The sequence below is a fragment of the Carassius gibelio genome, chromosome B7, assembly GCF_023724105.1.
Source record: "Carassius gibelio isolate Cgi1373 ecotype wild population from Czech Republic chromosome B7, carGib1.2-hapl.c, whole genome shotgun sequence".
Classification (NCBI taxonomy): Eukaryota; Metazoa; Chordata; class Actinopteri; order Cypriniformes; family Cyprinidae; genus Carassius; species Carassius gibelio.
Genome location: NC_068402.1, coordinates 4,092,221 through 4,110,461, shown reverse-complemented (window position 1 = coordinate 4,110,461; position 18,241 = coordinate 4,092,221). Strand labels below are relative to the sequence as shown.

At 41.0% G+C, this 18,241-nt stretch overlaps 1 protein-coding gene across 1 annotated transcript in view; it reads left to right on the top strand.

Annotated features, from left to right (window-relative positions):
- LOC127961831 (interleukin-8-like) overlaps nt 1–16,819 on the top strand; it is a 30,069-nt gene extending 13,250 nt beyond the window's left edge. The window contains exon 3 of the mRNA XM_052561103.1: nt 16,747–16,819. Coding sequence (XP_052417063.1) covers nt 16,747–16,819 — 73 coding nt within the window. The remainder of the gene's footprint in view (nt 1–16,746) is intronic.
- The last annotated feature ends 1,422 nt before the right edge of the window (nt 16,820–18,241 follow it).

Sequence of the window (18,241 nt, the reverse complement as noted above, 5' to 3'; positions counted from 1 at the left end):
GTAATTGTGATGCACTTGCCTTTTTTTCTAGATCTTTATCTTCAGGATTGCTCATATGAAAATATAGTAGTAGTATCTGATCATTCGCCAGCTGTTGAACTTATAGCTTTCTAAAAGCAACTCCAAAGCATCACCAATGGCCCTTTAGCTCTGGTCTCTTAAGGGATAATACATTTTTAAAATTTATCTCATTCAATATATCTTCTTTTCTTGAACTTTATTGCACTCAGGGTACAGCTTATTCTACCATTTTGGAGACTTTAAAATACTGTCTGTATGGCTTAAATGTTCACTAAGCAATTTTTGAAAAACACTTTTGAGCTTCGGACCAAGTCCCAGGACACACTATTAGAAAGTCTTGTAATGACAGAGAGAAAGGAGTGCTCAGTTTGGATGAACAGGACCGATATTAGCAGATCGACTATAGATAGAGAGTACACAAGAAAAATATCAGAGAAACAAAACATTAAAAAGAATGGTTACAGTCAGGCCAGAGGTAGGACCCATGTAAATATTGGAGCAGGTTTCCAGCTGTGGAGAGAATCAGACGTAGAGGTTGCTTTGTTTTTGTTCTTCTGAGTAATGTTGATTTTGCTTCATGTCAACTTGAAGCCAACCATGTTGGCTTTTGTTTGGACATGCTTGTGCACCGTGATTGTCATTGCCATGGTTGTGTATGTACATGTAGGGTGGAGATTTCAAAATATGGGTGAGGTCCTGGTGGCCTATGGGTGTGTTTGTTTCGATAAAAATTAGTTAGTGTACCTTTTAATAATTTCATATTGATCTTATAAAAAATGGAGAGCGAAGTAAGCAGCTAGATGAATTATCTAGTTCAGGGGTTTTAAACTGTGGGTCACGACCCACTTATAGGTCACAGGATGGAACAAGGTGGGTCGCACCTTATTCCAAACAAAATTTGCCACAGTTCTGAAATCTTTTGAAGATATTGCTGAACATTTATTTAACCATTGCAAAAATAAATTTCTTCCTGAACTAAATGTCATTCATTTCGTTTGTTTTAAAACAAGACATTTGTTTATTGTATAATTTTTTCTGCTTTGCTTCTTATACTTTTCTAACAAAGTGTTGGATTGTGCTCTGTTCTCGCCGACACACGGAAGTATCGTGAATGCATTTTCTGCAACAAAACACAGCAGCGGAGATTACAGTTCATTGGAATTACCCTGTTTCACGTTTTTTTGGAAACTACATATTTTAACGTCTGTAAACAAAAATTAAAACTTGGATAGTAGCACAGGCAAGTGACTGCCTGCTAAGCATTTCTGCTTGTTGCACCTCCAACGGTGCCATTGCGGGTAGCTGCAGGGTCATCAGCCGGGAGCCACCCTTCATTGATGTTTCGCTCCATTAATCCCACAAATATCACGGTGGTGGAGCAACAACAGGGTTGTCTCCCTGCCGCCTCCTGCAGCTAGCTCTAGGAACCATGCTTTCCCCACGCCTGGTCCTTCCTTCTTAACCAAAACCAAAAGCTTCCCTACTCTGCCTCCTTGGTCAGGTCTTTCAGAGCCTTTCTTAGTTTGGGGCCGGTAACTCCCATGCTTTTCAGGAAGCGCTGGGTAGATGCTCCCACGAAACCCCTGCAGCCGACTTCCTCCGGATAGCTGACAGCTGACCACCCTACCTCTCTGCATTCGGCTATGAGGTCGAGGTACCAATCTTTTTTCCTTTCAAATGCTGCCTCCTTTCCTCCTTCCCACGGGACAGTGAGCTCTGCCAAAATTAATGCCCGGGCTGTGCCAGACCAGAGAATGAAGTCCGGATGAAGGTTGGTTGTGGTGATCTCAGTTAGAAATCTGAGCTGCCGGTTGAGGTCCACGCTCAGATTCCACTCGCAACTGCCTGCCAATAGGGCTGTAGTACTCGAGTCCGGTCTTGGACTCCGGACTCGAGACATTTTTCTATCGTCTCGGACTTGTCTCAGACTCGTTGCATTTGCACTCGGACTTGTCTCGGACTTGGCCATTGGACTCGCCAAGTCTTCTAGTTGGTCTCGACCGAGTCCAGCAAAAAAATAAAATAAAACATTTCTCCTTCAAAACAAAACCATTTGCATTTATTAATGTATAGCCTTATGCAACAATTAACGTTACATATGTAAATTTTACATATTTACAATTTCATGTAACACCCAGTATTTTTATCTGTAACAATCACAAAATTTTTCCTATCTGCATTCGGATACAATGTCATACATTTAACGTTACTTGATAAGACTGTTATGACTTTTTATATTTATCATGCAAGCAGAGAGATGTCACGACAAATGTTTAGTGATCATCTGAACACGACTGAATCCTTTCAATGCGCACATTTTCATTACGCAGAACACTTTGAGCGAGTCTATAATGTTAAGTGAACTTCACTAAACAAATGTGTGTGTGCCGCACAAACCAGCAAAAGATAAAGATGCAAACATGTAGGACGAGTAGACAATATATCCATATCTAAGCTGATTAGCCTACTCTTGAGAGAGAACTGGTTTGGTTATTGAGAGACTGAGACTCGCAGTGCAGCTGTTTGATTGGTGAGTGCACTGTGCTTATTCCATTCATTTGTATCATATCGTAGCCTAAACTTTAAATATTTGCCTTTTAAATATATACAAATAATATAACGTGTATGATGTATTATTATAGGTAAAATTACTCTTGCAATCCTCTGATTTCTGAGAGATGCACAGAGAGGCGACAACAATGCGGTGCTTGATTTGCAATCTTTTCTCTCATAAAATTTACATTCATTCACTTCTGGCACTGATCCCCTGGCTCACCTGTTATCTAGCAAACACCAGACTGTTTCAGCTTCAGCCGAGTATTCAGGCAGAATTATTCCTTGTCCGTTATTCGTTTTTTAAGCCATTATCCATGCCATTCCGAATAAGGTATTCGGCTTCAGGCCGTCCCTAATTATTACATTACATGTTTTATTTTTACATGCAACGTAGATAAGGTCATATCATAACAGCTCCACGCAATATTGTAATCCTAAAATTCACATCGTACATGCAAACACTTTACATGCATTATGGTTAATGCATGCTGGAGTAGTTGATTGTTTCCGACAGCGCTCGACTAGTCTATGCAAGCACTAGTACAGTATGACAAAAATGTCGCTGTATTTATGTGCGCATGACCAGTAGAGCCAAACATATCCCTTTTAGCCTTAACTGCACACATTTGTCATATCCTGAGCTTTGCATGTGTGTGTGCACTGTGCCAAAGCATCAGTCATATAAATTTTTCACCACAGACATAATGTCAGCAAAAGCAGCATTATTAAGTAAATAAAATGTTAATAAAGTACATAAAAATAATTTGACCTTACAGCTCCAAACTCTGTTCTAGAGGGCCAGTGTCCTTTATAGTTTAGCTCCCAGGGTCGGACTGCGGGTAGAACCAGTAATCATTACCAGGGCCCCAAAGGAAGAGAGGGCCCTGGAAAAGTATGAATCTGAAATATATTTTATTTTACCTGGATATTTTCATGGGTGGGGGGCATGGGGGCCCATCAGGACTGCCTATGCATAGGGCCCGGGATCTTGTGTAACGCCTCGTTTAGCTTTAATCCCAATTATACACACTTGAACCAGCTAATCAAGCTCTTACTAGACACACTAGAAAATTCCAGATAGGTGTGTTAAGGCCAGTTGGAGCTAAACTTTTCAGGACATTGGCACTCCAGAATCTAGTTTGGAGACCCCTGTCCTACAGAGTTTTTAATTTGCGCATGCTTTTTGATCATTACAAATAATAATGTAAAATTATTTTCTTAGAATAGGAGATATGCTGTCTCTCACATCACATACATTATCAGTAGTTAAGTATGTGGTCTTGAAGAGGATCCTTTTTTCTCTCATTTGGACTCGGTCTTGACTTGGACTCGAAAGATTTGGACTTGATTTGGACTTGAACATCTTTGGACTCTGTCTTGACTCGGTCTCGACTAGTCCTGGACTTGGACTTGACTTGGACATGACAAAGCTGGACTTGACTACAGCTCTACCTGCCAAGACTGATCTCTGCGGCTGCGTAATGGTAGGGGCCCCTCCTCCTTCTCTGACGAAGTGGATCATCCGTCTTGATGTCGGTGGTGGGTGCTCCCTGGCTAATTCCACCCTGCGTTCCTCCAGGATCTCCGCCAGCTTCCGCAGGAATCGGTCATGGCGCCACCTATACCAACCCTGGGTCAATGCTGTTTTACAGCTTGACAGGATGTGCTGGAGGCTCGGATTTGGGGCTTTGCAAAGTTGGCAGCTCTCCTCTTAGCCATACCACAGAAAGCGGTTTAAAACTTAAATATTAGTAGTGAAATTTTTCGGGTGTACTCTTAAATGAAATGGTTATTTTTCTTAAATACTTAATTTCTACCATCAAACTTTTAAGTAAGATTAGGCTTAAAGTAATGTCAACAGTTTTTTTTTTTCTCAAATATTTTGGTGGGTCATGAACAATGTTGTATTCGTCAACGATGACTACACCGAAATGATTTCGTCGACGCACCTTTTTTTTATGACGATAACGCGACAATGACTAGCTAAAAATGGCTCTAATGTGACTAAAACATGACGAGACGTTTTCGAGTTTTCGTTGACGAGACTAGACAAAACGAAAATGATTATAAGTCTGACGTTCACAATGCATATCATTTCTGCCTGTTTTGGAGAAGCAGATCGAGGTGGGGCTGCACTTGGGGCGGGAATGCAAGTACTTTTAAATGTGTGTAGTGTAGGCCAGTGGTTTTCAACCTGTGGTCCGCGGCCCACTATTGCAGGCGGGCCGCCAGTTATTTTCTGTTCATTTCCAGTCTAGGGCTGTGCGATTAAAAGAAAACGTCCTAAAATCAAGATTTGAGCGTGCGCATATGCCTAACTCCAGGTTCACACACTGTCTGTGATGCGCCTTTTTTCTGAGCCAATGTTGACGGATCAGAGCGTTCTCACTGCGGTAAAAGGCTAGAAATAAAAACGTGCGAAAATAATTCATGTCTAACACATGAGCATAGAGTGAATTTGTTAGTGAACAGGATGCAGTTTAAGTGAGAGGAGACACGTTTTAAGTGTGCACACTCTCTCCTCGCAAAGCAGCGTGTATCTGAGCAAGCACGACCGGTTTTGTGACAGAGCAAAGGAAATCTGCTGCGAACAGAGAGATTCGCACTCGTGCATTATTTTAATGTGCTTTCGCGTTATATTTATGTGCTCTCACTGCTGACCGCATACACATACTGTATACACACTGCAAACACCTGAGGCACCGCTACAATTAATGAGCTCTATGAACAATACATGGCAAAAAAGAAAAAAAAGTCCCTGTATACAGTATAAAGTCTATAAATTTTTTTTACATCTTCACTATAGTGATAATTTTGACTTATGTCTGTTCTAGAGATGTTACAACTTTTTGATAAAGCTCTGATTGGTTTTCTTTTGGAAATATGTTTCAAATTAATCCTGAATGCATTTATGACTGTAAAAGCACAATTGCAAAATTGATCAAAAAAATCGTGATGTTTTTTTTTTTTTTTTTTTTTTCATATCGCACAGCCGTAGTTTATTCAATAAATATAGTTTAAAATCTAGCTTCTGAGTACTAAGTTATTAACCCAACAATAGCGGGGTCAGTTAATTTTTTTGAAGTGGGCCGCGCAAACATATGTGTTTGGTTGTGTGGGCCGCGAGTTGAAAAAGGTTGGGAACCACTGGTGTAGGCTATATAAATACATACACTTCTTAGCTCTTGACATCCATATGAAAATATAAAATTGTGATATTTTCTGCGGGGTGAGGGCTTCGATAACTCTCTCTTTTTAAACCATACATGTGTTTGCATCCCTGAATGTTTGTCACTTTTATTAGACAGGGTTGTATGGTGTTTGTGTTTACAAATAATATGCATCTTGTTGTTGCACTGGCAGACAAGTTGAAGCACAAGTTGTAGAGCATAAGTATGTGTTCCTCAATAGCTTATATTTTGGGCACGTTGTTCATTGCACTTTAGCAATTTCTCAAATAAAGCCCCAATTGCCAAAGTAAGAATGTTTTTATTCCTGGCTTTTTTTGGAGTAAAACAGTGATTCCACTGTAACCACTTTATCTGTGTGTAATGTTGTAGTAGCTCAAAGTTTTTTGCTGTTTAAACTTTAAACCCTTCCTTTATAACTGTGATTACTGGTGAAGATAGGCAATGTGCTGAAATTTTAGAAGAGCATCAATTCATGGAAAAAAACTTGAAATATGTGGATAAAAGGTTTCTGCCCAATGCGACCATGAAGTACAGCTTGGCAGCACTGCATCTCCATAAATGAGAAAGTCTAGTTTATAATGCAAAGCTTTTAAGGTTAACTGTTGTTTCATGAATTGCAACACTCGTTACAACCTGTCAAACCTAAGTCCATTTCCAATACTTTTTAATCTAAATTAATTTGTTAAAGACTACTTTTTTGTTTTTTTACTAAAATTGACTAAAACTTGACTAAAACCTTTTTGTGTTTTCGTTGACTAAAACTATCAAGTTTATAAGTGACTAAAATGTGACTAAAACTAAAAAGCATTTTCGTCCAAAAGACTAAGACTAAGACTAAAACTAAAAGGGCTGCCAAAAACAACACTGGTCATGAAATAGATTATGCTTGTCTAGTGGGACATGAAATGGAAATATTTGGGAACAACTGATCTAGTTCTATAAGACCTATTGATGTTCAATACTCATCAATCTTTCCAAAGAACATCATATTTTGGCAGGCAGGGGTGTTCCCATTCCTCATTCCGCTTATTGCGCCCCATGAGGTTACTTTATATTTACGGGCGCTTCTCAATGAATTAGAATGTTGTGAAAATCTATTTTAATAATTCAGCTCAAATTGTGAAACTTGTGTATTAAATAAATTAAATGCACACAGACTGAAGTATTTTAAGTCTTTGGTTCTTTTCATTGTGATGATTTAGGCTCACATTTAACAAAAACCCACCAAATCACAATCTCAACAAATTACTTTGTTTCTCAAAATACTTCGTAAAACCAATAAAAATAAAACATTGTTTTAGTGAACTGTTGGCTTACTTGAAAGTATGTTCATTTACTGTACATGTTTTCTATACTTGGTAGGGGCTCCTTTTGCTTTAATTACTGCCTCAATTCGGCGTGACATGGAGGTGATCAGTTTGTGGTACTGCTGAAGTGGTCTGGAAGCCCAGCTTTATTTTACAGTGGCCTTCAGCTCATCTGCATTGTTTGGTCTCTTGTTTCTCATTTTCCTGCTATTGGCAGTGTGGGCAGGTGCCAAATCCTGCTGGAAAATGAAATCAGCTTCTTCAAAAACCTGGTCAGCAGAAGGAAGCACAAAGTGCTCCAAAATTTCTTGGTTTGACTTTGGTTTTCAAAAAACACAATGGACCAACACCAGCAGATGACATTGTACCCCAAATCATCACAGACTGTGGAAAGTTAACACTGGACTTCAAACAACTTGGGCTATGAGCTTCCTCACCCTTCCTCCAGACTCTAGGACCTTGGTTTCCAAATGAAATACAAAACTTTCACTCAACTGAAAAGAGGACTTTGGACCATTGTACGAACAGTCCAGTTCTTCTTCTTCTTAGCCCAGGTAAGATGGCCTCAGGAGTGGCTAAACAAGAGGAATATTACAACTAGGGATGCATCGATACCGCTTTTTCCAATACTCGCCTGATACGATACTTTTATTTTTGGTACTTGCTGATACCGATTACCGATATTTTTATTGCATTTGTACATTTTTTTTATATTGGGTAGAGAAACCAAACGAGTATGTATAATGTTAGGTGGTTAACTTAATTAAGTAGATACAGTCAAACCAAAATGTATTCAGTACTCACCTATAACACTACATTATCACAGTTTAATCTCTTTTGAATATATATATATTCAGACAGCTGTTAGTATGACAATATTTACACAACTCTCAATACTTAGTCAGGCAAACATTAATGATTGCCTGTAGTCTCCTTGCCATGCTGTCATCCAGGTGCTTGCAGACTTGGTCTGAAAACATTTTGGTCCCAAATTTGATTTACTGGTAGTCCACTGTTTTAAGAATTTCTTGGGTATAATTTTTCACAGTTTACTTTATTTTGCTAACCTTACTTATATAAATGAACTATAGTGTCCTACACCCACTAAAAAAAAAAAAAAAAAAAGAATAAAATTATAGCTGGTTTTTGGTTTGACTGTATATCCTTTGGTTAATTTCACAATTAATTATGCCCATTAAAATGTATTTTACAAGTTTTTGTTACTTTCTTTGTTATTATTTTATTTATTTTTTGCTCTGTGGTTCTTCACCTGTAATTTAATAGCATTAGAGCTGCTCCATTGCAGTGACTTATTACTGTAATGACGCGCTTTGCTGTAATAATGAAAGGAACCACTTGTGCAATGTATTTGTACTGTTGCAGAACGAGAGGGACAGTAGTAACGTACTGCCGAGCACATTACACACAGGCTGCTAGGTTCATTTCTGCCAGAAAGTCATGTATGCCTAAGGTTGAAAATAAACAATGTTTATAGTAAATGCGCCTATAAATTGTCTTCTTAGTTTTAATCCATATGCATATAAGTGATTGAATATCAAAGACCATCTTGCTCTCTCTCTCTCTCTCTCTCTCTCTCTCTCTCTCTCACACACACACACACGTTTGTTTTTGTGAGAAGTGGCAACATCCCATAGGTGTAATGGTTTTTATACTGTACAAACTGTATATTATATGGCCCTACACCAACCCTAACCCTAACCCTCACAGGAAACTTTGTGCATTTTTACTTTCCAAAAAAACAAATTCTGTATGATTTCCAAGCATTTTGAAAAATGGGGACATGGGTTATGTCCTCATAAGTCACCCTCTCCTTGTAAGACCTGTGTCATACCATGTCATTATACAGAGTTGTGTCCTGATAGGTCACAAAAACGAGCACACACACACACAACAGAAGTGCGCGAGTGTTCTCTCTCTCCCTCCCTACCATTAAGTAACTTGTGCATTATTTAACTTGTTTTTGACATATCCGAGCGAACTACAAACTTTCCAGTGATGAAATGTATGTTCACCCGACAAGCTTGCGCATCTCTGCCACTGCACGCTCAATCCACTCATTGTGCTTTATCAGCTCACGCACGTCAGCTGTACATGCATTTATACTGAATGTTTAACATTATATTTATTGCAGAGATATCCTAAATAGACAACCTTAATCTCTAATTACTCCATTCTGCTTTCTGCTTTTTGTTGTCTGTGTCTCTTTGTCTGAATATAGCACTTATCACATGCTATGTGGTATCGGTGTTTGGTATCGGGGCATTTTAACGAGTACGAGTACAGGAGCTCAGTATCGGGCCCGATACTGGTGCATCCCGAATTACAACTGTATCCAAATTCCTTGACACGTCTGTGTATGGTGGCTCTTTATGCCTTGACTCCAGCCTCAGCCCATTCCTTGTAACGTTCACTCAAATTCTTGAATCGATTTTGCTTGACAATCTTCATAAGGCTGCAACTCTCTGTTGGTTGTGCATTTTTTTTCTCCACACTTTTTCCTTCCACTCAACTTTCTGTTAACATGCTTGGATTCAGCACTCTGTGAACAGCCAGCTTTTTTGGCAATTAATGTTTGTGGCTCGTTGAGTGTCAATTATTGTCTTCTGGACAACTGTCAGATCAGCAGTCTTTCCCATGATTGTGTAGCCTAGAGAACCAAACTGAAAGACGATTTTGAAGGCTCAGGAAACCTTTGCAGGTGTTTTGAATTGATTAGCATGTCACCATATTCTAATAGGTTGAGATTGTGATTTGGTGGTTTTTATTAAATGTGAGCCAAATAATCACAATTAAAAGAGCCAAAGACTTAAACTACTTCAGTCTGTGTGCAGTGAATTTAATACACGATTTTCACAATTTGAGTTGAATTACTGAAATTAACTTTCAGTGAAATTAACTCATTTATTTTGACATTCTTATTTATTGAGATGCATCTGTATATTTACATTTACATTTAATCATCACTTACAAATGAGAACAAAAGAAGCAATCAGACTAACAAGAGAACAATAACAGTATACAAGTGCCATGACAAGTCTCAGTTAGTCTAGCACAGTACACATTTGTTTTGCTTTTGTTGTTGTTTTTAAGAATAGAATAGGAAAGGTAATTGCTAGTATTAGTTGGTCAAGTGCTGGGGAAAAAAGCACTTTTTTGAAAATGACTAAAGACTCAGCTGTTTAAATTGAGATCTGCTGGGGATAATCAGCTAACAAGTGCAGCAAGTCTACAGATCCCTTAGAGAGATACTCCACTGAAAAATGAAAGTTCTGTCATCATATTCTCACCCTCATGTTGTTTCAAACCTGTATGAATTTCTTTCTTCTGCTGAACAGAAAGGAAGATATTTAGAAGAATGTCAGTGGGGTATCCCTTTAAGACTGTTAATAACATTCCCAGAGTCTACTTGGGTTAGATACTGAGAGTGGTTTTCTAACAGTCCTAAAATAGATCTCAAACATGCTGTGCGCTCGTTGGCTGTTTTTTGTTCAGTTATATTGACCAAAAGCATGTCAGGTGATTTTCATGAGGCTGTTCAAGATTAACCAATGGTGAAATGAGCCAAATGAGTCAAACGGAGCTATATGATACAAGAAAAACAGATTAATACTACACCAAAATATTTTTCTAATGCATACATGTTGATCTCAGTTGACTGCTTTGCCCATTTTGTTATCCATACCAACTGAAACAATAAAATAGCACCGTAATCAAAATCTCACCGAGGTTCCATGTACAATCCATGTAAATAAGATAATGTAACAGTCATGGAAATCATGCAATCATTGACTAAACATATTTTTCTTTTTTGACACAACCATTATGTTAAGCCAACATGTATTTCCTCATTTGTACAACTTTTTGCATCAGTATTTTTTACAGTGTACCCGGGCTAACCCGAGATCAGCTAGGCCACAAAACACATACAGCCCCCTAGTGGCACAGGACAAAACTACATAAAATAATACAGAATGAACATTGCTCTGGCAGACGCAATCAGGGGCTGCAGTGTACAAGTCATTACACCAAATTCAAAAGAGCCATAAATACCAAAATGAAATGAAGCTCATATGAAATGGGAGCCAATTATTCTTTAGCTTCATTAAGCAAGCAAATTTAAGTTATGGGTCGTTCAATGTAGCTTCCTGGCTTAAAAATGTTTCACTGATGATTCATAATGGGGTTAAGTGAGGTTAACTAAAGTTCGGGAGCAGGGCCACGCCTCAAACAATCACCTGACTTCCAAACCTCCATATATACCGGGCCACGTCACACCACTCTGCTAGTCTCGTTCTCGAGAAGGACAGGTGTACTTCCCTGGTCTGAACGGCGCGCTGTTTGATTCATCGTCACTGACGACACTCGACGATCACCTCTCATCATTCTGATCACAGTCTCTTTCAGAGCATTCGCGTTGGATCATCCACATTCTGGGCCTCGAGCACCCACTCACACCCTCATCTCAGGCGGGTCCTGAGCCCAACCTCCTTGCTCTCCGTCAGTGAGATCCGCGGGCCGAATTTGCCATCTTCATTAGCGCGGTGAACGCCGAAACTGAATTCCCGCTCCCGTCGCGGCCGCTCGCTCACGCTTTCTCAACGCTCTCATTGCACGTCTTCTAGAATCCAGAGCCGAGGACAACTGAACCACGGGTCGCCTTCAACACGCCCTTAAATCCAAGGTATCCAGTTCAATCGTGCAGATAACAAACAGTTATTTCAACTATATTGAGTTCAATTAAACTTCTGTCATAACAAACTTTGAGCCCCCCAGCACTTCCGGCAACTCTACTCTCCGTCACACGTGACGTCACGTGAATTCTCCTCCACAGCATCAAACCACAGCGCCCCCTAGCGGCAGGCAAGACGTAATTCCACCTACTTTCATTCAACCGATCTCTCTTCTCTATGCTCACATTTCGTTCATAACTCCTCTCACAAACATCCTTTTATCCCAACATCCATTCCTATACCCTTCCTTTCAGCTGATTAAAGCAATACGGCTCACAGCCCAAAGACATGCAGACTGCTCAAATTGAACAGTCTAAATTGTTCCCCCCTTGACTCGTATGTATTAAAGACTTGTGCACAGATTGATTTTATGTATTAACTGATTTTGCCATGACAAATAGCCTCATATGCTATCAGAAATACGGCTCCGTGTTTTCTAATAATTTGCTACAGCTACTTTTAAATTCCAGATGCCCATTCACTGTCCCTCACGCCACCCAAAACTAAAGGAGTGACATGTCTTCTGTATTCTTTAGTCTTCACTCATGCAGACCAGCCGGTATCCCTTCAGCCTCCAATTCTATTTAAATCTTCTTTTCATTCTCTACCTCCCAACCCCCCTCCCCCCCCCCCCACCCGCATCTTGCAACACGCCCCACTCACAAACATCCTTTCATCCCAACATCCTTTTTTCCACCCTAACTTCATCTGTTTACAGGAATATTGCCCTGTGTTTCTAATTATCTAACTAATCTGACAAGCACCGTGTCATAATGTTGTTAGTTCTGCCCAAATAGCATTGTTAAATCTGCAGCTATCACCACTGCCACCACCACAGTGGTACTTCAGATGGATGACCTCACAACTGACAACAGCACCACCTCTACAGTGCCCAGAGGTCGAGCCTGCAGTTAACTACAGCACCACCAGAAGCGCCTCAGGTGAAGTGATCATTTAGCTACAACAGCACCGACATCAGCGCCTCAGGTGGAACGATCATACAGCTACAACAGCACCTCCACCAGCGCCTCAGGCAAAACGATCATACAGCTACATCAGCACCGTCATCAGCGCCTCAGGTGGAACGATCATTCAGCTACAACAGCTCCGCAACCAGCGCCTCAGGCGAATCGATCATCCAGCTACAACAGCACCACCATTAGCGCCTCAGGTGGAACGATCATACAGCTACATCAGCACCCCCATCAGCGCCTCAGGTGGAACGATCATACAGCTACAACAGCACCGCCACCAGCGCCTCAGGTGGAACGATCATACAGCTACAACAGCACCTCCACCAGCGCCTCAGGCGAATCGATCATACAGCTACAGCAGCACTGCCACCAGTGCCTCAGGCGAAACGATCATACAGCTACAACAGCACCGCCATCAGCGCCTCAGGTGGAATGATCATACAGCTACAAAAGCTCCGCCACCAGCGCCTCAGGCGAATCGATCATACAGCTACAACAGCAACGCCATCAGCGCCTCAGGTGGAACGATCATACAGCTACAACAGCAACGCCATCAGCGCCTCAGGTGGAATGATCATACAGCTACAACAGCACCGCCACCAGCGCCTCAGGTGGAATGATCATACAGCTACAACAGCTCCACCAGCAGCGCCTCAGGTGAAACAATCAGCTACAACAGCACCGCCAGCAGTGCCCCAGGAGGAACGATAATTTGGTTACAACAGCACCGCCAGGTGAAATTATCATACAGCAACTACAACTCTGCCAGCAGTACCTCGGGCGAATTGATCATTCAGCTACAAAAGCACCGCCATCAGCGCTTCAGGTGAAATGATCCTACAGCTCCAGCAGCACCACCACCAGTGCCTCAGGCGAAACGATCATACAGCTTCAACAGCAGTGCCTCACATAAACGATCATTCCGCTACAGCAGCAACACCACCACAGCAGAGCCTCAGGTGAACGATCACACAGTTTACATTCGCTCCACCTAGACCTCAGCGGAACGGCAGCCTCAGCAGCTCCTCAAGTGGATGAACATGCTCCTAACAACAGCATTGTTACCTTATTCAGGCTAAGATTAGTCAGTGAGAGCGCACAGTCCTAAGTGCATGTTTAAGACTGCTGACTGTTTCTATAGCAACCAGGAAGCTTCTAATAGCAACTCCAGTGACCTGCAGCGTTTGGCTCTTCATTCAGAAGGTGGGGCTTCCGGTGATCAAGCGACCTATTGAGAATTGCATGTTCTTTACTGTTGCTCACACAGACCAGCCGGTCTCCTTCAATCTCCAATTCCATTTCCAAACCTCTTTCCATTTCAACCCCTCCCTGCATCTTGCAACACACCCCACTCACAAGCATCCTTTCATCCCAACATCCCTTCTTCCACCCTTCCTCTCTCCCTACCTTCCCTACCTCCTCCCCCTCCTATCCTCTCATCCCAACATCCCTTCTTCCACCCTTCCTCTGTCCCTACCTTCCCTAACTCCTCTCCCTCCTATCCTCTCATCCCAACATCCTTTCTTCCACCCTTTCTCTCTCCCTACCTTCCCTACCTCCTCCCCCTCCTATCTGCTCATCCCAACATCCCTTCTTCCACCATCCCTCTCTACCTACCTTCCCTACCCCCTCCCCCTCCCATACCCTCTCATCCTCAACCCCTCCCCCACTCAAGACATCCTTTCATCCCATCATCCTTTCTTCAGCCACTGTCAGGGCCGCCTATCTTCTACAGGCGCCTCCACACCTGTGCATTCCGTGATGGAGCCACGTGAGAAACTCCTTGGGGGTTTGAATAGTCAGATTCTACTCATCTGCTCAGACGATGCAGTAGAAATTGGAAACATAAACAAGGGATGATTATGTTTGGCAGTTATGCAATTCATGCATAGGCCAACTTAATCTACTCAACAACAACTCCTCCTCCGAGCAACTCCTATACCATGACTCCTTAATCTCGTAAACCGACTCTCGTCTCGTTTCCCATTCCAGAAGTTAGACTTGGCTCCGGAATAAACATGCATCTCTCGCCGGTCATACCACTGACCAAACACCAAATAGGCTTCCCAAGAAGCCATTTTTAATTGCCTTGCTCCAAGCATGATCTTCACGATACCTCTCCGGCCGGAACCGTCTCAAAGCTTCCTTCCCATCAACTGACCCACTGTATATCTTCAACTTAAAATCTCACTCTCATTCCTTCCTCAGATCCCCACATGCATTTAAACCTACTTGAGGGATCAACTATTCCTTCGAATAACCACTGGCTGCGATTGCCCAGCTTCTCTCTTTCCAACACATTCATATTTAAAGGCTTTCGAAAAACAGAAACCCACGTTAACCATCTAACGCCTGAATTAATCAGCCTCCGCATCCTCTCCGTACGAACAGGCTTACTGAGCTGACATATCTCAACTCTTCCCAACTTTGGGTGTCCTCATTGTCTGTCCTAAATATACGCTAGAGACGGTACCCCCACCCTGAGTCTCCCTGAGCCATCAATTCAAGATTCTCTGATCAACCTGACCATCATCCCATTCCCTTGACCCCTTCATCCTCTTTCTACTCTTCCCCAGTTGCATAGCTGGTTTGTGGCGTGGTCCTAGCTAGTGAAATAAGCTTTATTAAAGATCACCGTAGATTTGCAGTATTCACCGTTAAGTGCCATAAGACATCACGAAATCACCCTAAGAGCTTTACATGAAAACAAACAAAACATAATATAAATAAACCATGAAACAAACATATATCAAATCCCATACAAACTAATACCCATTATTACACTACATAAAACAAGAAATCCAAAACTATACATATTAGTCAATTTTTACCTTATTCTCCACTTAAACCAGGAGCTAATTCCTTGAAGTTCAATTTAACCGTATGCCTTTGGATGAATCAACCATGTGCGCCATAGCTGCGCTCATTACTACAATGCTTTGAGCACGCAACAATATATACGCTTAAGTGGATGAATTTCAAAATAAAAGTACTCATTACCACAAATCTACAAACTAATAAAAATAAACAAAATCTAGCGATTAAACAATACACATTCAAAATAAACAACATTATAAATAATTTAAATATGAAAAATTTAAAGTAAACTGTATAAAAGGAGATAACCAAATCCTTAACATTCAAGGATGTTTGTCTTGGTCTTCAAACAAACCACACATACCAGACCTCTCTTATCAGGGAAGGTAGGGCTGGGCGATATATCTAACGATATGATCATGCGCATCTAATCAGTAAAGCTGCTTCCGTAATCACCGCTAAAATCGCCATCCCCTGCTTATAATTGGAGTGGCATTTAATAGACAGAGCCGCTGACAAGCTACGCCATATCGCGTTCATTATCGCAGATGAACCAAGAGGGTCTGGCTGCAGACTTGCACTTGCACTCTCAGACTTGCATTCTCAGACTTGCACTCTCAGACAGTTGCACTTCCGCTAGCGATTTTTTTTTTTCCTTCATGCAATTATGACAGATATCCTCCTCATTATTTTAGTAAATTATGAAGCAGTATGCAGTAATAATGTATTGAGTGTAAATATCGTTTTTATTAAAATGATATTTCATAAAAATGTGGCATCATATTTCATCGTTTTGATACTTCATAGTTTTGATGCCATCTTTTTAAACCAATAAAGCCCTCTCTACCCTTACCTATAAACACCCATGAGGACCTTTATTTCCACTTCAAATATTCTCTTAATTTTTATTAAAAATAAATGCCTTTCTGATATAATATGATATGATATGACATGGGAAAAGGGAGAAGAACAAATTCAACAAAAGGGGATTCAAACTCAGATTCGATGCCAAGTCCAAGCACACATGAAGGGTGGAGTTATTTGTGTAAATATCTTCTAACAACAAGGAAGACTATTTGCAATTATTGTAGACACTTCGATAATGTAGACTTTGATTTGTTTCTTACAGTGCTACACTGAAGAATGGAAAGACATGTCTCAATCCTGCTGACGACTGGGTGATTTCTCTAAAGGAAAAGTAAGATCTTGTCTGCAAAGATTGATTATCTGTCTTAAGTGAATTCTAATGAGCTAATGAATATTTTTATTTCCATTTCCTTATCACTTCTTGCCTGTATTTTGTTGTGAACATACTTTGCAGACCAGAGTTGTCAGCGATTCTTTCTATTGTATACAATTGTGCAGTGTGAACTCAGCATAAAATTGTTTCTGCAAATACAATACCCTACAATACCCTCTAGACCAGGGATCCTCAAATATTGACCTCGAGATCCACTTTCCTGCAGAGTTTAGCTCTAACCCTAATCAAACACGCATGAGCATGCTAATCAATTACAATCAATGTATTTGGGATCATTAGAAAATCAGAGGCAGGTGACTTTGATCAGGGTTGGAACTAAACTCTACAGCGCATTGGACCTCCAGGGCAAGATTTGAGGAAGGGGGCTCTAGACATTGTTCTTCTATTCTGAGTGTTACTTTCTTGATTTAGAGATTTGCATTTTTTTCATTACATTTGTCCAACTCAAAAGTCTATGTTTATTTAAAATTAAGCAGCTATATGAAAGCTGTTATGTTTCTGGTTTAAACATATAAGGGCTGAGTATATTGATTTTCAGTTGACTTCCTAGTTTTGTTGGCTTGTAACCAGCAAGTCTGAGAATATTTGCCTAAAATGAGAAATAAACATTGCATTCATATGCATCATGGCTGGTGTAATGAAAAAAGCATGACAATGAACTGGGCATTCAAGAGCATGGCTTTATTCCCATAGAGCATAGTCAGAACAGGCAGGGTTAAACACCAGAAAACAATAATATACAAGGCAGAGAACAAAGCGTAATCCACGAGACAGGCAAAGGTCAGGGCAGACAGCCATCAATCAAAAACAGAGAGATCAGCCTTCCAGGCCACGACAGGCTGAGAGTTCAGAAATGGGCTTCTTAGCCAAAGCAGGAAAGACTGAGCATTCTTGTGTGGATGCTGGATCAGACTCATAGACGGGAGAGGGATCTGGAGTGGATTCCTGAACTAGAGTGGGTTCTTGATCAAACTCATAGACTTAAATGGACACATCGAAGTGGACACTGAAGCAGACACATGGGTTGAAGAGGGCTCTGGAGTGGATTCTTGGAATAGAGCCATCTTTGTGCTGTAGTCAGGAGCTGAATTAATCATTAGGGGTAGGAGCCTTCAGTAGACTCAGGCGCTGGAGCGAGCACTAAGATTTGTTTAGAGGCTGACGTAGACAGAAGACCGAGGTCAGGGGTGGAAACAAACATTGAATTTGGGAACAGAAGCCCTCTCTGTGCTAAACTCTGGAACTAGAACATTCTCATAGAAGAAACTTGCAGATGATCAGGAGTAAATTTTTGACTCTCTGGGGTGGAATCAGGGACTAGAGTGGGTGCCACTGCCTCGAGAGGTTCTGCAGTGGAAGCTGC